At 38.4% G+C, this 23,943-nt stretch overlaps 1 protein-coding gene across 2 annotated transcripts in view; it reads left to right on the top strand.

The window, feature by feature from the left end:
• TENT4A (terminal nucleotidyltransferase 4A) overlaps positions 1–22,227 on the top strand; it is a 61,676-nt gene extending 39,449 nt beyond the window's left edge. Inside the window, exons 11-12 of one of the 2 annotated variants that reach the window (XM_074146400.1) lie at positions 8,145–8,303; positions 19,973–20,152. In XM_074146400.1, coding sequence (XP_074002501.1) covers positions 8,145–8,303; positions 19,973–20,152 — 339 coding nt within the window. Of the gene's footprint in view, positions 1–8,144; positions 8,304–19,972 lie in introns of both variants that reach the window. The other variant, XM_074146401.1, reaches the window with a different exon arrangement.
• Positions 22,228–23,943: the final 1,716 nt, after the last annotated feature.

Consider the following 23,943-nt stretch of genomic DNA (forward strand, 5'->3'; position numbering starts at 1 on the left):
AAAATGGAAGTGTAGGGATATAAGAGCTTAAAGTTACTACTCTGAGTTCTTTGCATTCCTGCCACTGCTTTCCTTCAGAGAGCATACTGATGGTAACCTTTTGAAAATGAGCACTCGTGTACCACTGAGGAAGGAGAGAACTGCCTCCTTCAAGGACAGCCTTCTCTTTCCCCATGTATTTCAGATGTATATACTTTTCTTCAGTACACTGCCTCAAATTCAGGAGGATGATTGCTTTCATCTCTGCAGATCCATGACTAGCTTGCAGGGCAGCACACTTCTGGGCCATAGTCTACACAGCCCAAAACTAAGAATAGGATCTAATGAGACTAAGTCATAATTTGTACCAAAAGTATCCTTTTATGGATTGTCCCAAGGCAGCAAAAGCAATTTACAAAATGCCTTATGCTAGCATTATGTGGCTGACGAAATTCTAGTTGTGCTGTCTTTTGTAAGTGTCCTAGGAAGCTTCAAAATCTTAGTCATAAAAGAAAGCTTTCATAAGGACCAGTAATTTTCAGATCAAAGACTATGTAGAAGAGTAACCTGTCTTCTGGTATCACTATTAGCGAGATACCAGTTCAATTTATGGGTTTGTCTTACTGTACCTATCAATACAGAGCTCTGACTCTCACTGGCACTTCTAATGTAGTTCCTTGCATATTATTGAGTATTAAAATTCCTGCCCTGTTACCTCCGCTCTATGAAGAATATAAATATTAGTGATCAGGAGCAAACCGAGGAACACATGGAAATAAACCTATGGATACAAGGAATCTGTTCATCAAAACATACTCAGCTGTGCATACATTTTTATGGATTCTGTTAATTATCAAACTGATCTGTGTAGTAATTGAAGTATTCTGCTGTGCAGGTATTTAAAATACCATATGCTGCCCTGACAAAGAGGCAGTATGTATTCTTCACTTACTCGTGCAAACAGGTAAGTTGCAAAATACTACACATTCCCACATGATCCAACAAATGTTGAAATGAATAATGGAAGATGCTTTGTAAATATCTTTGCTATAAAGGACAATGCAAAGTGTGTGAGTTTTTACCCTTTTGGAGCAAGACTCAAGACTGTTCCACAGTAGAAAATAAGCTGGCATAAGGAAATCGCACTTTAACCTTCCTACTGAGTTAAATGATTGTTAGGAGAATCTGAAGCCAGATGAAACTATGCTCACCCCCATCTCTCTACTTGTTCTGGCTAGTTGCAGATGTCAGTCTGAGAACCTAAGCAGTGACCTCTTGAAAATGCCTTTTTTTTTTCCTGGGTGTTTTTTCATTCTGGACCTGCACTCTGTAACTGGTGACCTAGATTTCTTATTGCTTAAGCATTGTGGAAAGCTCCTTTTTATTAGCTCAGGAAGTCCTAGAGTAGTGCTGGAGAATATCTGCTGATCAACAGTCTGCCAAGTAAAAAATAATCCTAGGTATGTTTTTGCAGTCTCATTTTGGTCTGGTGTAATTCCTGGTGCTAAGTATGCTCTGGAGTTTTGATGCTGTTTTGCCAAGTAAAGCAAAGCATTTTATGTGACAGTGATACCTGCATATCAATAACAGAAGTAATGGCTCATGGGAAAGCTTTAAAGCTCTTTTCTGTTACCTAATGGATATATAATCTCATATCCAGTCTGGCACACAAGCTCAAAGTTGTCTGTTAAAAGTTTGGATCTAAGACATTTCATATACCTTATCTCAGTGTTTCTGATGATAATGTTCTTTGGGCTTCTATGACAAGATTATTTTGTGAAGAGTTGTCAAGACCATGCAGTCGTGTCAAGGTGGTTGGACTTTCAGTGAACAAGGTACCTGTGTAGTCTAGTTTGGGGAAGAACACAATCCTTGCCTCTATTTAACTTTTTAGCATTTACAGTATGTTCTTTCAGACTCTTCTTGACATTTTAGCCATAGGCATTGCTGTTCAGCCTTAATAACAACCTTTCATCAGAATGCCCATCATCAGATCTGCCAACGTTCTGCCCCCATCAGGTAGGGGATATGCCAAGGAGTACTTTAAGTGTTTAATAGAACGTCTTTTCACTGTCTGCAGGCATTAAGTATTCAGTACTCTGATCAGACGCATACATTGTGAGAGCAGTATATAAATATGACTGATAAGACTAATACTCCTTATTGCCATCATTCTACTGAATGCATACAAGATCCACACTGACTTTGGAATTGTTACTGACTCGGTGGTAATTGTGCCTTAGGGCTTGAACTCAACATACTTAATGAAGTTATCACCATCTCCCCTTCCTTCCTATTAGTCAAAGACTGTGAATTTCAGATTAATAGCAGGAACTGTTGTACTTCCCTATTCAGAGATAGAGGTGATAGAGGACATGATTTATCTTGTCTTGGTAAATGTTGCTTTCTTTTAAAGCAATTAAATTTGCAGGTGTAAGGCATGTGCTTATCTGCAGTAGAGATACTTCTGAAGTAGGACACTTCAGAATACTTACTGTAACAGCTCTTGTAGGTCCTGTTAAACCTGTCTTAATGACTATGATTAATTTGTAGAATTCCAATTGAAAGTATGTGTGTAGGAGAGGGCGCAGAAGAGGGTGGCCCAACAAAATTCTTAGTCTGAGAGCAACTGCTGCACAGATTTTCTCCCTTCCTACATGCCTGAATATTCTTATGTCCTAACCAAAGTAACAATTCAAATATGTGTATGGACAGTTGATTGTCTTCTTGTAGAAGAGTGCAGATTCTTTCTTGCTCTTTTCCCCTTCCTGAAAAAGTAGAGACAGGTGCTCTAAAAAGTAGGCCTTTTAATCTTTAGTCTTTAAAAAAAAAAGTAAGTGCTTGCAGCCAACCTGTCTCCAGAGAGAGCAGTGGGGAACCCTGAGCGTGCAGACACAGACAACCTGGTATTACCAGGGGACAGCATTTGATTGACATTTGATTTGGGGCATTTAAGAGTTTAAGCCCCATATCCTTTAAAACTCTACTCTTTTCTCCTATTCTTGCTGTACAAATTACTGACAGTTTCTGTGGACCAGAGGGGAACATTTTTACAGTGCTGCTTTTGCCTTTTTTTCTCTTTCACAGTATAGTGCCACATTTGTTTTTGGATTTTTTAACCCTCATCTCTGACAATGTCCTGTTTTATACTGTCTTGTGCTCTTCTTCAGTTCTTCTGTCTCAGTTGCTTAAGCAGTCTTTTATCTATATCCACTTGAAGAATAAATTTCTGCAAAGGTGTAGGAGGCACAATTTTGAACACAATTATAAAGTAATTTTATTTAATAACAAGTTATACATTCCCTCTCTATCCTTTGCTGTTTAGAATAAGTCAGCAAGTAAAATTGGATTTTACTGCTGTGATGTCAGTGAAGTAAGGAGAAGCAGACAATTTCATAAAAGTCAAACTCGGACTACTTTCTGATGCCAAATGCTAGTCGTGTTCTTGCCATTATCTTAACTCCCTCCCCTGAAAAAAAAAAAAGAGGTATCTAAGCCTTTTTAGGATCAAAGAAAACCGAAACTCAATATTTATATGCTAGTATGGTATATATTCAGCTTGCATAACGAGTTCTATAATTCAGTGCTTAACGTTAAAAAAAAAACCAAACTTGAGGTATTACTGTACTCTTAACAATACAGACCAATTGAAAGCCTGTGAAAGGAAAATATTAGAGATAACAAAGGAAATTTGAAATGACACATTTCTAGGACCTTTTTTTATTTAAGATGGCTGATCTGAAATACAGTGAGTATTGATAAAACATGGAATAAGCCTATAGCTAGGCATGCAGGATATAATGAGGTTGAAGGAGTACTGTGCTTGTGTTTAATCTTGGTAGATGCTAATTAGATTACACTTTTAGTTTTCTTTCTGTAAAACAAAAACTAATGCTTTTGGAGGATACATATTTTTCAGTTTGCTTGTGTATTATATATATCTTCTTCCACTTTTCCCCTCCTGCAAGCACAATGACCAAGACATTTTCCTTTTGTAATGCAGCTGACTTAAAGGGAGAAAAATCAACCAATTGCATCTTATTCAAGACTGTTTTGTGTTGTTTATAGGCTGGCACATGGAGATGTTGCAACCATATTGGTGCAAATTCTCTACCCTTTGACCTCCCATAGAAATTTTGTTCATCTCAATTCTACTTTATTTACGATAGTTTAATAAACTATATGTTTAAGTTACGGCTCTACCTACCAAAAAGGGAAATGGCACAAGCTGATGTGGAAGAAAGGAGGTAGAGGGGTGTAATCTATGAAATCACCTTAGAAGCATGTTGCTTTATCAAGCAGAGTTAAATATGCTGAGGCTAAAACCATTCAAGCAAGAGCATGCCTAGAAGTTCTGCTGTGGCACGTGGCCCAGAATTATGAAATATCAGAAGTTTTCGAGTGTTGCTTTATGTTCCAAGGAGTGTGGTTGTACAGTTTTACTAAGCCAATCCAGTAGTCGAATGTTCTTGCTAGGGATGTTTCTGTTCACTAGCTACTCCTGTTTTTCTGTACTGGTGTTCATCTGATCCTGTGGTGAGCTGATTCAGAAGGTGAAGATAGTAAACAGTGGATTACTGTTTCTGTGGTTTGCCTCTGTGAATTGGCTCATAATAACGTCAAATCCTAATGTAGGTGTAATGCAGGACAGAATGGGAAAGGAGGCAAAAGGAGTAAGACTGGCAGCACTTACCTGTTAAATCACTTTAACTGTAAGAAAGGAACACATGAAAAAAGCCTGAATAGTTTGAAATGTTAAATATAAACACCAATTTTATCACTGTTTTCAGTTCTTTGCTTTCAGAGATGGAACACAATTTTTACTGAAGAGGTCATTGTTCTCTCAGGGCTTCCAGCTCCTGAATGCTGTGGGAAAGAGGAAAAAGAAAAAAGTTAAATTAGTGGGAGAAGATTGGAGAATAAAAACAGTAAGAACCTTTTTGCCAAGACCTCTGTAGTTAATTCTTGGCAGGTAGGGAGTAGAGTGTAAGAACCCAAATCTGTCACATTAGCAGGGGTCTTGCATTCTGTTGTTTAAATTTTGATTTCTGAATACTGATTTCTAAGATAGTTAGACTCTTCTACCACTGGACCAAACCTTAAATGGACTGGGATCGTGAATTAAACTTCTTAGGCCACTCCAGCTTTTTTCAAAAATATGTCTTGGAAACTGAAAGCTCTAAAATGAGCTTGTCAGTCAACTGAAGCTTCTCAACTCACTACATCATGAAACAAAGAAGGCAGTGCCACTTTTTCATGCATTTAGAATCATGGAAAGGAAGCTTATGAGTATAATTGAGTACCCTTGAAATTCTTGGAAACTCAACTATTGTTTTGATGGATAAATGCACCAGTACAGTTCACCTTGTATCTTAAGCCTTGAGTTATTCATGGAATTGAAATAAGCTCTTACAGCCAGATGTAGTTAATAAGGAGCTTCTGGCAAGTCAATATTCTCTTGCTGCTGAAGTTGTGGGGGGACTTATAATGGGAGATGCATTTTGCAGAGCAGTAAAGGACTTTTTGTTCTCTTCTGATGTTAGGAACAGAAGTTTGGATTGTAAGATTGCTTCGGCTCTTCATCTTTCATATGACTGCAGTGTTTCATTGTTTCTGACTAGACAGAAAGTCAGGGGATCCCATTTCTAAAGCAAAATTTGGAGTTAGATGAGAGTTCATCAGTAACAGTTGAGTTTCTAGGTCTCTTCCATACTTTGTCTTCTTTCCAACATTAAGATAAATTAAATAGTCTTCAGTAATCGAGGCTATGAATAGTAGAATTTGTCCTTCTAGGTACTAAGTTCTTACGCAGGAAGTTGAAACTGGTTTAAAGAGTATGAGTATGTTTTAAAATAGAAACTTCCCAGACTGTATCTGGCAGTCTCTCTTTGTTTCCAAAAGCATCTCTTTAGAAAACATTTTCCTTGCAGGATGAGGGACTCTGTATGATTGGCATTCATAGTAGTAGTATTCAAGATATCAGGAGCTTACCTTGACTCTCAGTGCAGTCATTGTAGCTTTATCTCTAAATTATTGCTGAAATCAATTGAGGGACCTTACCCCTTTATTTTACATTCATCTTTTTACAATGTGACCTCTGTAGCCCTTATCCCAGTAAGGGTCAGAGCTTTTGTCTTCCAGACATGGACCTAAAGTGTCAGAGTATATTACCTGTATGTTTTCTTACTTGTAGGTCTTCTGAGCTTCTGTAATGCTTCAAGTTTGCACATTACACTTGAGAATGCTGTCCAGAAGACCAAGTAAGACTTAATCCCTCAGTGTAGGCAGTGCTTGTGGAAAATCAGTTTTGTTCACATTAGCCTGAGCTTTTTGATCGCTGAGGTTAACCTTTCAGTTTGAGGAAGAAAGGTGATACTCTCCTTCACAACAGGAGTTTGGTGCTGGTGAGAAGTCAGTGTATCAACTCCATACAGCAGTCCTGTTAGCAATCCAGGATTGTCTCAGAAGAGGAATACAGTCTACTCTTATGAGACCTGTTTCTAAAGAAACTTCAGCTTAGAAATCCAAATTCTTGCCGCTGTACCTGACTCTACCACCTACTTAGTTAAGAATATATCAGCTTCATCTTTGTAGAGACCTTAACCTGTTCCCTTGGCTAATGTAGGATTGGGCAAAGGAGAAAAATGCCATGTCATCCAGGCAGTCAGCTTTTCACGTGCATACAACTAAGCTTAATTTTTTGATCACTGCTGCAGCATGTGGTTGCCCACTGTGAACATACTTCTTAAATGGTAAACGTCTGATCTCATCAATAAGACTTAAATTTCCGCACAGGTTCTTGTTACCAGTATGGTCTGTCTCTAGTGAATTCACGATGCAAGTATCTGAAACTGCTTCACAAAGGCATGCTGTAACTTTTACCACTAGTTGAACTAGTAGAAGAGCAGCTCCTTTCTTTCTAGAACTTACTTTTTAGTAAGCACAGCTTCATATGGACCAATAAAGGAGTGATTGTTCTAACAGCTGACAGTTTTATTGAGGGCTGTTTCTACTGTGGAATTCACTTCAGCTGGGATGCAAGCTTTGTTTTCTAGTGATTCATTGCTTATGTTTCTCAGTATTCACAAGTGTCAGTCTCTCTCAAATGACCTTCACCTTTCCCCAAGAAAAGCTTTAAAATATTTTCTTGTTTCTGTTCTTGAACATGTTTTCTTAGCCAGCCTATTTCCTAACTGAAGAATCCAATTTGGAAAGCAAGGCCATATGAGGGCAAGTAGTAGTGCTGGAAGTTTATTTGAAGTTTGCTTGGTTTAAGTGAAGAGTTTTTGCTTCCAGGCAGTTAATCTTTAGAGAAAGAGCAATAGAATATTTCATTCATTACTTTAACAGTAAGGATCCTTGATGATCTGAGCCAATACTGTCTTTTAATTTAGTAACTCCTAAACTACTAATTGGCCAATACCCATCTCTTCCTATACTTTGAGCCAAATGGATGGGAATGGAAAAAACACTAGTGGTTTGGGACGAAGAATAGGTTTTTTTTCTCATTGTTTTCAAGTTCAGAATACTTTGGAGTTAAGAGTGAGGTAAAAAAGCAGCAGATTTCTGATGGAAAGCGAGGGGAGCAGTGCTCCTGTCAGTGAAATGGATGGCTGGTGCACATATACTAGTCCTGACTGGCAGACTGTCTCCTTGTTTCTTGGTAGGTGGAGCCCTAACTTTGCTGTTGGGTAGAATGGGAGAAGACTATAAACATTATAGTGAGTAACTTTGCTATTCAGATAAGTACAATCCAGAACACAGTTCAGAGGACTGATTCTTTCATGGCACCTAAAATTCTAGCACATGTATCACTTACAGTGTCGCTGTTCTTGTTCCATTTTTTTTTTCCCCAACCGTAGTTCCCATCTTTTAATTCGAATTTGGTAGAGCTACAAGTTTGGCTTTAGGGTGTGCTGACTGGAACTGACCTGTGATAGACCTGTTGACATTATCTCCTTGGTGCAGGTTCAATTAAACTTTTGCTCGATATGTAAAATAAACGCAGTGATGGCTTGTATTTTATTTTTTTTACTATTGAAAAAAATCATTAAATTTTACAGTATTCACGAGTTGATATTTGGGTGCATTTTCACATGCATAGCCTGTATATACTGTACTTTCTGTAAAGTTGCTTTTCTTTTCCCCTTTTTCTCTGCCAAAAGGATTCTGATACACCACCTTGCACAGCTCCTAATGTTTACCAGTTCAGTCTGCAAGCACCGACTCAGCTTATGGCCAGTTTACCACCAGCATTGCCTATGCCAAGTGGTAAACCCCAATCTACGCCTACGAGAACCTTGATAATGGCCGCCAGTAATCAGGTATGAGCCAACTAAATGGAGCAAGTTTTTCATGAGAAAGTGATCAAATCGGAAGTGTAGATCATTTGCGCTGTGCTGTCAGTCTAAAAACCTCTGAAGATAAGCTTCATATAGCATGTGCTAAACTTCTTGTAATCATAAAAGTATTTATCAGAAGTGTGGGGAAAAGAATGGGTGGGAAAGGGTTCGCTGATTGAGACACGTCTCTGAAAATAAGAGCCCTTCCACAGCACACTGACACCTAGGAATAAGTTGAAGGGAGGGTATCAGATGTTTGACTCCTTAAGTTGTATTTGAGACTCCTGGTGCCTAACCAGTGGGATATTTGCAGATCTTTAGGCTATTTAACTTCCTGTTCTTAAAATAGAAACTTCATGTAGGTGGTGCATCTGTAAGCTAGTTTTTGAATCTGAAGAAATAGTACTGTCCTGTCTAGGCTCGTTTAGTTGTCTTGATTTTGAATTATTAGAACAGATCTGACTACACTTGTAACTTTCTGTAACACGTTTTAAAGATGGAGAACAGAAAATTAATTCTGGGCATGTGTCAAAACTTTTAACCAAAATATTGTGTGCTTAAATGTGCTGGGAGGTGAATGTGCAGGGAGACTGTATGTTACCCAACTAACCTGAAGTGTTTTAGCTAATGTATCCATTATAGTGTAAGGGGAAGAAAAATGCTCAGTGTGTCTATCTGTAGGTAAATACTCCTCATTCTTGATTATTAAAACTATTAGTCAAAAGAGCTGCCTCGCATGAGCTTTAATGCAAGTTGTGGGTTGTAGGTTGTCTGTGATGACCAAAACGAGGTTTCAAAGAAACCAGCTCATTATTTTGTTAAGTTCTTACAATGTTTTCATCCCTGTGTAACAGTTCTTGGGAGTCTAGGGCTAGGATATTTTTTAATTTAATAACCTTGTCTTTTTTGTTTGATTCAGCACTTCCTTGGTACTTTGGGCATGACGCAAGATGTATTTGCTTCAGTTTCTGCTTTGAGATTGTTCAAGCATTTTGCAGAATCACAGAATAGTTGAGGTTGGAGGGGGCCTCTGGAAGTCACCTAGTCCTACCCTCCTGCCCAAAACAGGGTCAGCTACAGCAGGTTGCTCAAGGCTTTGTCCTGTCAGGGTTTGAGTGTCTCCAAGGATGGAGACTCTGCTACGACTCTGGGCAACTTGTTCCAGTAAAAAAGATTGTTTTCTTAAATTAAATTGTGTTTTCTGTATTTCAGCTTATGCCTTTTACTTCTTGTCCTTTTACTGGGCACCAATGAGAAGAGTCTGGCTTCATCTTCTTTCCACCCTCTCATTAGTTAGACCCGTCAATAGCATCCTTTATGGGCTTTCTCTTCTTGAGATTAAGCAGTTTGAGTTCTGTCATAATTTTATTGTATGACAAATGTTTCAGTTCCTTATTGATCTTCATGGACCTGTATTGGACTCACTCCTGTATGTCCATGTCTTTCTGTTACTGGGGACCCCGGACCTGGTCCCAGCACTCCGTGGGTGGCCTCACCAGTGCTGAGTAGAAGGGAGATGATCACTTCCCTTGATCTGCTAGAGATATTCTTCGTAATGTAGCCTGGGATGCTGTTGGCCTTCCTTAATGCAAGTGCATGTTGCTGGCTCATGTTCCATTTGTTCACCAGGAATCCCTGGTCACTTCATGCTGCTTTCCATCTGGTCAGTGCCCAGTATGTACCGGTGTGTGGGATTATTCCTTCCCAAGGGCAGAGTTTAGCATTTCCCTTTTGCAAACTTCATGAGATTTCTGTCAGCCCATTTTTTCCAGCCTGATGAGGTCCTTCTTTATGGCAGCACAACCATTTTATGTATCAGCCACTCCTTCCAATTTTGTATAATCTGCAACCTTGCTGAGGGTTGCTGTCTCCCGTAATCCAGGTCATTAATGGAGGTGTTAACTAGTATTGACCCTAGTATCAGCTTTTGGGATGTACCACTAGCTGCTGACCTCCAGCTGGACTTTGTGCTGCTCATCAAAACACTTTGAGGCTGGTATGTCAGAGAATACTTTTCATTCAGCCTGTGAGTTGATTTATATGTCTAGAGATGGTAACTGCCACTTAATACAGAATAAAAAAAATAATCAGATGGCGCTTTAAACATTGAAACTTTGATGAATAATGAGGAATTTTCATCTGGACAGTAATGTCAGCATTGAGTTAGGGAAAGTTACAGCTTGATGCTCAAATTCTTTGTAGTTACTACACAAGTGCTTGTTTTAGGCACTTCACTGAAATATTTTTCACCCTTTTTCATTTAGACCAGTCTGCTTTCCCTTTGTGTACCACAGGTGTTCCACTGTTTCCTTGCAGGCACATTAACACCGATGGGGCACCATCTTTGAAAGCTGTTATCACATGATCTTCCCAGCTACCTCTGCAATCCTCAGCCATCTACTGAGCCCCACTTGTCTCTCGAAGTGTGCCTTTTGTTTTAGTCTAAGTGATTACACAAATTCCTCCCCACCTTTAACTGTCCTCCCCTACTGCTGAATCTTACCTAGGCAAAAACAGCTTATCTGCACAGGAAATGTTTTCTATTAGTGAGAAGCTAATAGAATATATTGCTATTTTAGTGTCTGCAATTGAATATTCACATGCTAGTGTACAGTCTGAAACTTTTGAAGCTTGTTTAAAATAAAACTGGAGAGCTAATTTAAGCTAAACTTCATCTAAAATGCAAAGTTGCTGTAGTTTATTCTTTTCCTTAACAACTCTGCTTTTCTGAAGAGCTACCCTGGAGTTTAACTTCATCAAAATTGCACAAAAAAAGATTCCAGTTTTGAGGCACGCGGTTGTTAGTACAAAACAAGTTGGCAGGCAGAGTTTTGGGCTCAGTTGTGAAAAGGCAATGTTTTGCATGAATTTTGGATCTCTGATGGAATTTTGAATCTTGGAAAACCAACTGCTTTGTAGCACTTTTTCTGGCTTTCTGTTACTTGGCTGTCCTTTCCAATACTTGTTAACTGTTTTCTTAGTAGTTTGTGCAGTTTCTAAGTAGTTTGTACTTAAATGTTTAACATTGGGGATTTTTCTGTGGCTTTAGCTTGACAAAGATGTGCCTTTGGGATTCACTTTAAATCAGAGGAATTTCTTGCTATCTACAGTTTAGAAATGGGATGATGCTTTTACTGCATTGAATTTACCAAAAGCTTATGTATTGTTAGGTAGAAACATTGGCTTTTGCTAAGGATTATGACCAAGTCAGAAGTAGGAAATGAAATCATTCTACCCAGAAATGAAGTCATTCTACTTTTCATTTGCAACTTTCTGGAGCATGACTGAACTAATTAGGTAGGTGGCTTTCTTTTTGCAGTTAGTATAACTTAAGGTAACTATTAGTGGCCATGTTTTACTAGCTCAGAGGACTCTTACCCTGATAGACTTGAAAATGTGCAAGCCTTTTTTTTTTAACAGCAAGTGTTCTTTCATTTTCAAAAAGTCTTTGAAAGGGATTCATTTGTCTGCATGTTGTGTTCAGCCTTTTCCCTGGCAACTCTCTCTGCCTCAGTGCAGCTTGGAAGCTGTACCTTGGTGTCCAGTACTACTCGCAAAAGCAGGAGGTGCCAATGTCAAGAGCACTAACTGTATTTGCAACAACTTGCAGCCTTCTAGGCAAATTCTCTGCTATTAGAGCTGCCTAATATTTTTTTTTTTTTGAAACAGCTTTGGTGTGATTATCAATTTTATTTATATACTACATAATTAATTGGAGAATTTCCAGATAGTTCAGGGACTAATTATGCTTCTGATATAGGTCTGTGCTTTTTTGGATCATCATCATCATTTTTCCAAGGTAATTATTCTTCTGCTTTGCTGACAAGCAGTCTGAAATATCACTTGGGAGATCAGAACAGTTTGTGAACCAGTGCTGCCCACTGAAATAAGCAGAAAAACAGATATTGGCATGCTGTCCAGATGAATGGAGGGGGCAGAAATTGTTTGGTGACTTCCCATAGAGAAGAAAGGACTACTTTCCTTGTTATTCTGGGTTTGAAATGAGTTCAGTTTGTTCTTCCTTCAATTGCTGGTTACTTCGTCACCAATGAAAACAGAAGAAACTTCATGTTGCTTAGGTCAGAAGAACTCTCTTACTTTGTGGGTTTTTTTTTTTTTTTTTTAGTTTGTGGTGTTTTCTTCCTCCCCATCCCACCCCCAAAGACTGTTCTTTTGATTCAAATGTATATAAAGCCAGTAAGCACCAGTCCTTCTGTTGTGTTGGCTTCCCATGTGTCAAAGTAAACCTTCACTGAAGACCCTTCAGATGAGTGATGTCTGATCATGAGTATGTTCATTGAAAATTTCATAGTAGCATTCACTGGCTCAGTTGTGAAGCACAGAAGACAGCTGGTAAATGACACCTTAATGTCAGCACTGAAATACCACAGTCTAAATAAGTCTAGAGAAACTTGTAGAAGTAGTTTGTTTTTCAGATTTTCAGATTCTTCTGTGTTTGGCCATATAAGGCCAGACACTTAAACTTATAAACTGCTTGTTTATATTGCTTTACAGGCACTTCACTGGCTGAAATGCTTTGTTTGAGTTTGGTCTTACCCAGAACCATTGTTAATGGTGTTGCTTTGTCTCACTGGTAATGCTGATGCTGTTAGTATGGCTGGAATGATTCCTCAAAAGTTAGTAGCGTTGGCAACTAAAATAACATGGGTCAGTGGCTTGAGTGAAAAATGTATTTTTTACATGAGTGCAAGCAGTTAAGTGTAGTTTACTTCCATGAAAGATACATTTGTAAAGATACATTTTAACATGTCAAGGCTGAACTCTAGTCCACTTTACCAAATATTTCTGAGAATGCAGGTGTCATTAACTACTGAAATGTACAAATATGCTAAATTTCCTTAGTGTATAGTGTGATTCTTCAGAGTTTCAAGTATGTTAACTTCAATTTAGAAGTGACCTGATTTGTTTCTTCAGTGGCGTTATTAAGCTGCTTAGGTGCTAAAGGTTTCTTCAGTCAACCAAATGGCATCTTTCTTATCTTTTTAGAGCGCTTTCATTTAGGGTGGAGTACTTTTTTGTTGTCCGTGCGTTTTCTTAGGCAAAGGAAGGAGGATGCTAGTGTCAACTTCAGAAACAGTTTTGATTCTAAATGTCAGACTCCCATCTTCTGTGTATGACAGAGCATTGTTTTGTTTTGATTTAATACATGCAAAATTAGGAAAAGATGATGATTAGTGAATGGAGAAAAGAAAACTGCATCTGAGTTTTGGAGGCTATTCAGCTGAAAACAGTACTCAAGATATTTTTCATCTTAGATTGTCATATATTTATATGGACAGTCTCTATGTGGTGATAACCTTCTGTATATGGAAACTGAACTCAGCTTGACTAGACCCTGGATAACCTGATCTGACTCTGCTTACAACAGAAGGTCCCCAGAGGTCCTTCTATGGAGACCTCCAGAGATTTCCATATAAAAGCATCCAGACTAGATGTTTATATGACTGTATGAAAGTCTTTGGCCACCTTGGTGGTTGCTTCCTGAGTGCTTTTTGAGTTGCAGGAAAGACACAAAATCTAAATAGGAGTTTCTAGGAACATAAATAAACGCACCATAAATAAAAGATAGACTTATGGAAATGTAGCAGTTATACCTGTTTTTTTTGTTTGCGTAACATACCTTTATCTTCCAGTGTGACTGTAATCAGATTGTTGTTCCCTGAGATTGATTTGAATACTCACATATGTATTTCCTCTACTGATTTTTCACATGCACTATATTGATACCAGCTCATCATTTGGAAAATGTTTTAGGTCTACTCACTGTAATAACACTTTTTTTTGTTCCAAAATCTCAGTGGGGTAAGATTTCTCTTTAAGGTCTGAAATTGTCGGCTTTATGCTAGAGAAGCTATTATCTCTTGTTCTCCTTAATGACAAGTATGCAGATAACACTTCATGGCCCATGTCACAACAGTAGCAAGGTTTCAGTATGAGTTCTGTCTTCTGGTAGTGTTGTTTTGACTCTTGCCCCTCATTTTTGAAACTTGACTGATGACAAGATCAACAAGGGTACTTGTTTTGTGTGTCAGATTCGACTCTCTTTACCATAAGGTAGTTCAAAATATGCTCAGATTGATGGTGGTCTCTACTTGTCAGCCACTCATTCTGGGGACTAGGCTCTCTGATCTCTCAAATACTACTTTATTTTTGAACTGATGAGTCTAATGGTTGCCTAACCTGTTGTTAAAGGTGAAGAGAACCGAAAGCTTCCCTTTGTTACAGGCTAATGGCAGAGCTACTGCAAAAAGTAAGATAAGATATGAAGGACTGATATAACCTGCTCCCTTGTTGCTTTGAGTCTTTCAGTTCTCTAGTGTTAGTAGATGAGAAATATCTAAAACTTTTCTTGCTTTTTGAGCTCTTTCTAGTCTCCATGTTGTTTTTCCTTTGCTGCTCTCACAACTGGTTGCATGGGTGCTGTTTTTTGATTTTAATGGGAGCAGAAATGAGTTTTGGCCCATTTTATAAAATCTATTCAGGACTCAAGATTGTGCCAGTTGTAGCTGAAAGTAGCCAGTAGATCCAAACAAGGGGCCCAAAAGGAGGGGAAGTGTCTTTGATATTTGTGGTGTTTTGGGCCTTATTTCCCCAGATTGCCAGTTCTATACAACTTGAGTAAAAACTTATTTTGGTTTTACTATACTTCAGCTTAGAAATCTAAACCACTTATAAATATTAGCAGGTCAGAAGTATGCCCAGGTAGCAGGTGCAAATATCTTGTAGAATCCTCTTAGCTAATTTGAAGTAATGAGGCCAGGTTGAACCATTGCTTGTGCAGGAATGACTAAAATGTTGGTTAGGTTGTTGCCCGTTGTTTCTCTACAAAACAGTGAATTTATTTCATAGAGAACAAGAAGTTAAATTTTACTTACATGCAAGATGCATTTTTTAGTGTATTTCCAGATGTTATGCTCAGAAAGTGGGAAAGTGAACACAAATCCTTTGAAAAGGAGTTCTTTATAACTTTTTTTTTTTGCTACAAGCTTAAAATAGGGAATTTGGAAATATGGTGATAAATTGAAACGAACTTTGTGAAATATTTTGAGGATGTATATTAAGTTATCTAGGGGGATACTTAAAATGTTAATGGTACATTAAAGTTCTTCTGAGTACTACTCTGTAATATTGCACATGGAATGATTTTGAGGTGTACAAATTTGATTACGGTTTCAGTCAACTACAGACTAGATTGAATCATGGCCATTAATCCTATAGTCTTAACAACAAAATAGTAAATATGTGTTCTTTCTAAACTGTCTTATGCCATTTCTAAAGTTTTTCTTTAGCTCTGTAGCTTCTTACCAGTTTTTGAGCACTGTATGTATAATCTCCTTCCTTTTAAAGTTGAGTACTGATACTTCATTTTCATTGCTAATGTTTCTCTGCTTTTTTCTCCTTACTTTAGAGATGCTAACAGGCAAAAAAATCAAACATTAAAAAAGTTCAGAAACCCTGTTTGTGTTTAGACTTAAGCTCTGTTATGTTACTTGTGTTATTTCAAAGTGTAGGTGACTTGGGTTTGGCTATAAATTTTGAATAATGACAGTCTTTGAGTGTCAGCAGTTTTGTATAGTCAATTTGCCAGTATTTAAGAATAAAGGTTTGGTTTCCTTAGCAAACAATTACTTGGTATTTCGATTTCCACCAGATTTCTGTTGTTTGGGGTAAAGACCAGGAACATCCTTTTCTTAAATTTCTGTTAAAATACCTGGAAACTGTTTTAACTTGGTATATGATACAGAATTCCGCCCCACCCACTGCCAGCTGGCTTGTTTTAAATGCAATTTTTTAATTTTCCCTCCAGAATCTAGCAGCTTTAATTTGCAGAGGATCAAATTCAACAGACTTGTCAAAAAAACACCCCAACAACCCAAATCAAACCAGTTCTATCAATCAGTTGTTGAATCAATAGCTCTATGATGGCAGAGGAGATTAGATCTAATTTCTCTTGATAGAATAAAGAAGTCAAAACATCTAAACCAAAGATTTATCTATCGTGTCATAGATGAAGGGCTTTCTTTTTTGATTATCTGATGTCACTCCAGCCGTCATCTGTTACAGACATGTGCCACTTCTCAGTGATTATGGGAGTCCTGACCACATGAATATCCAGAAGTGTGTGGACAAGAGAAAGCTGTTTGATACAGCCTCTTGAAGTAAATTTCTTTTACCAAAGATTCTGAAAGGAATGAAGGGAAAAATGTGTGTTCTCTTATAAACAATTAACTAGTTAGAACATTCCATTTTTGTAGCACGTGGAGTTCACCAGGAAAGCGCTTCAGGAATTTGTGCTGAGCCATGTGCTGCCTGATGTCTGAAAGGCAATGAATGAAGTGTGGCGAAGTTTACTTGTGGTGTTAAGTTCCTCGAGGGCCAACTGAGAAAAGGGGTACAGAAGGACCTTTCAAGGCAATGCATCAGGATGGGGAGAACGACTTTAAACTTTGTAGAGAGTGGTAGGCCCTGGGCTGACAGTTTCTTGTAAAGATGAGATTTTGATGTTTTTGCAGAAAACTGCTTAATAAAGCTTTCTTGATTTTTCTACTAAGAATTGAGTGTCAAACCAAATTTCAGACCTTATTAGCAATAAAGAGCAGAAATGAAAACATAATGTAAAAATCCATGTACATCCCCCATTGTGAACAGTGAGTACAATTTTGCCTCTTACATCAGAAGAAAGTTATGTATGGAAGAAGAACAGGGAAGGATGATAAAGAGTGGTCAAACATATGGAATTGCTTCTGTGTGAAGAATGAATGATACTTTAACCTGGAGAAGAAAATGAGGCAGTATATGATCTGGGGCTGTGTTGTCATGAGCAGTACATGGAGAAGTCAGATACCAGAATGACAAGAAATTAATTACTCTGAGAACTGAAAAATCATCACATAGTATGTTCAAATCAAACATGATGCTCATTTAAGCTCTGAAATGCCACTGCACAGGATGCAGGACGCTAAAAGCTTATGGTCTCAAATATCTAAACAAACTAGCGAACAATATTTAATTGAGAACTAGTAAATATAAAAGCATCATCTCTGACTTACAAGGTCCCTGAGTCAACTTCCTTATGGACCTGCTCTCAGCTGAGAGTTGTAAGAGAGATGGATTCAGATTCTGCTCTGATAGTTTGACAGTCTTTATGTTGATGGCCTAAAGAAATGTGAAATGCTTCATGGCAAGCTAGAGATCACTTTCTAGTTAGCTTATTAATCATTCTTTGGAAGTTTGATTGCCTTTTGAACAAACCAGAGATACGACTCCTTTTAGGATATGGGTAAATAGGCTTAACTGTTATACTTGCTGTGGCGCTTGTCTGATCTTGTGGTGACCTGCCTTCCTGCCCCCAGTATTTTTTTTTTCCTGAATCCTCAAATTGAGGATGAAGTTGCCAGATTTTTCACATTTCCAGCTGAAAGAGAATAGACTTGCTGACACTTTATATGCTCATTGCTCAGAGTTGTGTTCTGGTTCTACAGCAGTAAAACTAAAGATTTTCTCTGTCTCCATTTTCAACATATAGTTGAGGGTACCTGTAATGACTGGCTGGTTTTAGTGTTTTGACTGTTGAAGGATCACTCTTAGTATTTTGACCTCATTTAATGTAGAAGCTTAATTGTCTGCGTATATAATTGAGAGTCAGATGTATACTTATTGAACTAGAAAACTTTGCTGCACAAGAATGTGACAAGATGGTATATTTGCTTGAAGGACCACTTGCCCAAAAGATAAATCTATTCTACTTTATTTTTTTTTTTAAGTTTCACGGTGTTGACTTTCATAAATAGCTTCTGGTAGATGCTTTAGTAACATATGTCAAAAAAGTTTGGGCAGTTGTGTCTCTTAAGAATGAGAACTTCTCAGCTTGCATTCTCTTTTCCTGTTTGTTCTTGAATATTTTACCATCGGTAGTCTGAGGATAGCACTTGGCACATCTGTCTTGAGAGTCTAGAAGCTGCATGTTGAAGGTTGATTAGGTTGCTGTAAGACACACTTCACAAAGAAAAAACAGTTTAAGGGTTTTCTACCACCTTGCAGTTAACCTTAATTATTCCTCAATACTAGTCTTCACCAGTTTGTTTTTCCTGTATGCTCGCTGTCTCTTTTAATTATTATTTGATAGTGGAATGTTGCTTATGGAACTTACTAAAAGGCTGAGGGGAGATCTGATCAATGCTTATAAATACTTAAAGGGTGGGTGTCAAGAGGATGGGGCCAGTCTTTTTCCAGCAGTGCCCAGTAACAGGACAAGAGGTAACAGGCACAAACTTGAACATAGGAAGTTCCATCTAAACGTGAGGAGGAACTTCTTTACTTTGAGAGAGGCAGAGCACTGGAACAGGCTGCCCAGAGAGGTGGTGGAGTCTCCATCTCTGGAGACATTCAAAACCCACCTGGACATGTTCCCGTGCAACCTGCTCTAGGTGGACCTGCTTTGGCAGGGGGGTTGGGCTAGATGATCTCCAGAGGTCCCTGCCAACCCCATATCATTCTGTGATTCTGTGAATTATGCCTTCAAAATAACTGTTTTGGTTGTGTGCACACAATTATAACGATGGCTTGGTGTTCTGATATTTCTTTCTACTCCAAACTTGTTTGGAAATATAGGTTAGTAAAGTAGCTGCAGATATTTCATATTCTAAGCAGTTGCCTCAAATGTTAGCTTTGAGCTGTTCCTGTTTAACCACTTACAGTAGACAAAATGATGTGTTAGCTTTTGTTAAAGGCAGTCAGTTGTCTGTCTTTAAGCTATTGCTGTCAGACATCAGAAAAGGTTGCTTGCATTGAAGTTATAAGTATTTGAGAAGTCTGTTTAAATTTCATCTTTTGAAACTCCTGTAGCTATTTTAAGTACATACCTATTTTAAGCACATACACATTAAACCAACATACTGTATGCTGTTGAGTGATAGGGATGCTTGTACTAGCTTATGGTGCGGTAGGTTTTCTTAGGCTGCCACTAAACCTTTTTGGCAGTTTCTCTTCCAAGTTATTGGAGATTCCCTCCAAAGAAAGTGTCATGCTTATGTTCCTGATCATTTAATTGTTTTGCCTTGGTCTGGATGTGAGGTATGGTTTAGGAGCCGTGTAGCTCTACAGACTAGTAGGATTTGCAGGCTCCATATAAACTATAGCTAATTTACTTGTAGCTGAGTGAGATTATGAGCAGAGCGGACTTGTGCTTTGTATGTATTGGCTCATGTTATCACAGCCTTACACTTCTCCATGATGTTTCTGAAAGTCTTATTGAGACCTCACCCAGTCACGCTCTTGCTAAGATTCTCCAAAATAGACTCAACTGTCATAATCAGTATATAATGTGGAAGGTCTCTGTTTTTATAAGGGTGACGCATCGTGAGTGTATTTCATACTGAGATCCAAGGGTTTTAAGGATGCTTTGAAATCTACACCATTTCATTTGCAGGACATTTACTTCAGAAAACACTTATTAAGCTGTTAGTGCCATTGGACTTGCACAGCTAAAATTAGACAAGCGTGAAAAAACCAGCTGCTTCAAGCAGCATTCTGTGGGCATGACTTTTATGTTGAGGAAATACCGCTGTTAATATATGCTTTGTTTCAGTTGTTTGTATGCCTAAACTGAGTGCTTATCTTGTGTTTTTTAGCAGCACAGTGGAATGAAGTTTTCCATGAAAGGAACTCATAACCAAGGCAACGGCTACAGCCCCGTCAGCAGTGGAGGCATGAGGCAACCGGTTGGTAACCGAGGACACCACCAGTACAATCGTAATATGTGGAGAAGAAAAAAACACAGAGACAGTTTGCCTATTAGTCTGAGCAGATAATGGCAGATGCCAAAATGACCTTCCCTGTTCAGACAAACTGAGTGAGTGCCACTCGACTTGAGGGATGGAGACCAGCGTCCAGCACATCGTTTTATTGGTGTTGCCAAATATCTGCAGCTGACTTCTTTGCATGTTTCTTTGTGTGGTGGTTCAGTCCATCTTCAAGAAGTAGTTGTGCTTATCTGTGAAGCCTTATTAAATGTGGAAATTTGTTTTCTGCCTTCCCACAATGGTTCATACAGTGCCGAAGCAGCTCTGACAATAGAACTGCAAGGACATTTATGAATGCTGTGGCTTTTTTGCTGTGGCTACATCGGTTCCTTTGTGGGTTCTGTTTTCTTTTATTTCAGAAGTGAAGGAAACTTCAGCCCCTTGGAATTTTTTTCTTTGCAGCAAATCAAGTTGGGAATTCATAAAAGTAAATTTGCTGCTCTCCTGTTTTTGTTTCAAAGTTCAGATTTTTTTTCTCTGTAAATATTGGAAGTATAATTTGTGCAATAACTTGGAATTTTTAATTTAATTTCATATTGTCACATAAGTTATATTTAAGGGGAAGAGGTTTTTTTAATTTACAGATCCTTTCCCAGGTTGCATTATCTAAGTTGGGTTCATAGTTTTGGCAGGTTGTCTGAGCAGTGTTACAAACATGACATTTGGTAATATTTGAGGCTTCTTGATTCACAATGAAAGTGCGATTTGGCTTACGGTTTTAAGAAGGTATTAAGCTCCAAAGCATTTTGACCCTGTGTTTTTTAGCTCATTGTCTGGCCTCTATCAGTCGTCTTGCTCTGACCAATGAGTTTTAATTTTATTCCTTTAACTAGACAACAAATCCAGCGTTTGTAGTACCAGAAGTAAAACTTTTGAAAGGGAGGGGAAAAAGGTTGGTTCAAGTCCTGATGTGAAATTAAAAAGCTGTGAGCTACACGTTTTGATGCATTTTAGTAACGTAACCTGTTAATGTTTGGGTTCAAACAATGTTATTGAACAGAGGTACCCGGCTTAAGGAATGTGGAGAAAGGAAATATGTTGATTCCATTAAGGAATCTGTATAGCAGTATGCATTAGTTCTGTTAAGAGCAAATATATAAAAAGTACTTCAGCTGCTCTAAGCATTACGAGAGGTATCTTTTAATGTATTGCAGGAGAGCACAGCCCAGTGTTGTACACAGTATGAGTGGCTGGCACTTAATTTACAGATGCATACAGGTATACTATGCAAGTGTGTATTGCCATGACAAACACTGTCTTTAACTTTTTGAAAAATGTACATCCTGCCTAACCCTGAGTTTTTAAAGCACCACAGTTGTCCTGGGAGTAGGTCACATCTCATGCCCTCTGACTTCCCATTTTTTTTTTTTTTGTTTTTTTTTTAATGAGAGTTCTAAAGCTATACAGAAAACTACAGATCAGTTATATAAGTCCATTAGCAGAGGAAGCTGAAGAATCCTGTTAACAGGACGTTTATACTGTGTACAGATATAGAAGGTTTTAAAACTGATATCTGAATATTAAAATGAGGTGTCAAGCATGAAGCTTTTTAATACACTGTATGCCTTTGGAGCAGAAGTAGTTCATGTTATTACTGAATCTGTCAAACACAAACAGGTCCTTGAGGGGAGAGAGGGCAACATTCCAAAGTAGAGTAGTGCATATCTGTTTGCAAAAAGTTTGTCTTAATGCTCAAGACTCATCACAATTAAAAAAAAAAAAAAGTTTTAAAAATTGTGAGCTGATTCATAAATAATATCTAAGGGCTGTTACATGAGCCTGTACTGCTTAGTCTTCACACACTAGCAATATTGAGCATAACTACATTAAAGAGCCTTCAAAGGCTTTAGTTGGTGTCTTATACTAGCGTCCATTTTAAAGCAAAATTCATTTGAAAAGTGGTATCATGTAACACTTCAGTCATGGTGAACCAAATAAATTGGCCTGGCTATCACTGTGGTTATGTGCTACAGGTTTAAAAAAATCACGTTTAAATTTTTTGTGTGGACAACTATGTGGAAGCTAAAATTGACATATTTTTATGTAAAGTTTTCTATTCTTTGATTTTTAATAAACTTTGGAGACCAGTCACTCTTCTGTACCTCTTTACGGGAAACTTAATGGATGAAGTAATACTTGACCTTATCCCCTTGTTTGATGTACACTTTGAACACCTGCTTTGAATTGTTCATGCTAAACATCTTCAGAATGAGCTTCGAAAGTGGATGGACGCCCTCTGCAAACGTTTGTAAAAGGAGTAATGAACACGGCTGTTGGGTTCGTAGTTGTGGATTTGATCCCTTGATAATATGAGAGAGCAAAGGAGTGGGAGGTAGTTCCCAACAATATTCTTAAAAGAGGAGACTGAGTAATTGATCCCATGGGATACCTTAACTTTCTATATAATTTTTTAGTCCCTCCCTGTAGTTTCTAACTTCCTTTCAAAATCTTTGTCTAGTTTTCATCCTTCTCAAGGATTGGACATACCTTGTCTTTTTCTATTGATTTCTCTTAACCCTCTGAGAGGATTCTGAAATGCCAATAACTGACTCAAATTCAAAATTTCAGAAATTGAGCCTTTGGAAGGAACTTCTAAAACCAAAGTTACGTCCTGAATTCTCTAATTAAGAAATGTATGGCAGAGACGCCGATTAGGTGCTGATTGTGCCTTGTACTTATGCATGTAGACTATTTTGGAAGGTAGTTGTAGTGCCAAAAGGATTTTGGAAGCGGCCTTAGGATGAGGGGAGAAGTCAAGATTCTGCCTGGAGGAAAGATCCTGGAGACAAGGAAGATGAGCGGAGAGAAACACCAAGGGCTGGCCAGGGATCTTGGCAGATGCTGCCCTCGCACTGGTAACTGTGAGAAGCTGTACAGCATGAAGGGACGTGGTTTTCTGCCTGACCGTCACACCCCAGCTGCAAGCCTCCCTGCTGGGAAGGGAGTTGGGATCCTTACAAATGTGATGCTTTGAGAGGGGTGAGTGGATGCCTGTGTGAAATGATCAACCAGAACAAAAATTCTAACTTGTAAATAAACCCTAGCATTCGGACCCAGTACAGGTTGTTTACTTGAATTCAGGTGCAACAGAAAATGATGTCAGAATCACAATACCGACCATTTACTGAACCTCAGGTTCACAACCAGAAGACTGTTGCAGCTGACCTTTCCCAAAACCATCTTCAGATGGTATTATGCCTTCTTTTCATTTTAACTTACTGTATCAAATTTGGTTTGGTTTTTTTATTTCCAACAGATCGCATAAGTTTCAGTCCTGTAGATGCCTGTTTTGGATGACAGAAGTCCTTCATTTGTTCTTGGCAGTAGGAGATCACTTAAGGAAACCTATGGAGAGCTTGGTGTCTGGAAGAGATCTAGCGGGCAAAATGTTTTTAACTTTTTAACCAAGGATTTGGTTAAACCTTTTTAACCAAGGATTAACCTAGGAGATCAGCCATATATTACTGTTATAATTGGTTAAAGTAATGGGCTACAGTTGTGTTTCAGTGAAAGGATCGTGGGGATGCATCTTGTAGAACATCTTTGTACCTGAAACATGCAAAATTGCTGCCTAAAGCTCTGGTCACATTTCTCAGTGTTTTCTGTGATGCTCTTGCTTATGGCCTTTGTGCCGCTGCCTCTCGTGCAAGATTGTGGGTGCAGAGGGCATCTCGTCCAACCCCAGCTACTCTCCCCTTACCCCTGGATGTGACACGTTTCTCTGCTGTGAACTCTTAGCTGTGCAGCAAGCTGTTTCCTGCTTGAGTAACTTACGAGAGCTGAACAGTAGGTTGATTTAC

Source organism: Numenius arquata, chromosome 4 (genome assembly GCF_964106895.1).
Source record: "Numenius arquata chromosome 4, bNumArq3.hap1.1, whole genome shotgun sequence".
Lineage (NCBI taxonomy): Eukaryota > Metazoa > Chordata > Aves > Charadriiformes > Scolopacidae > Numenius > Numenius arquata.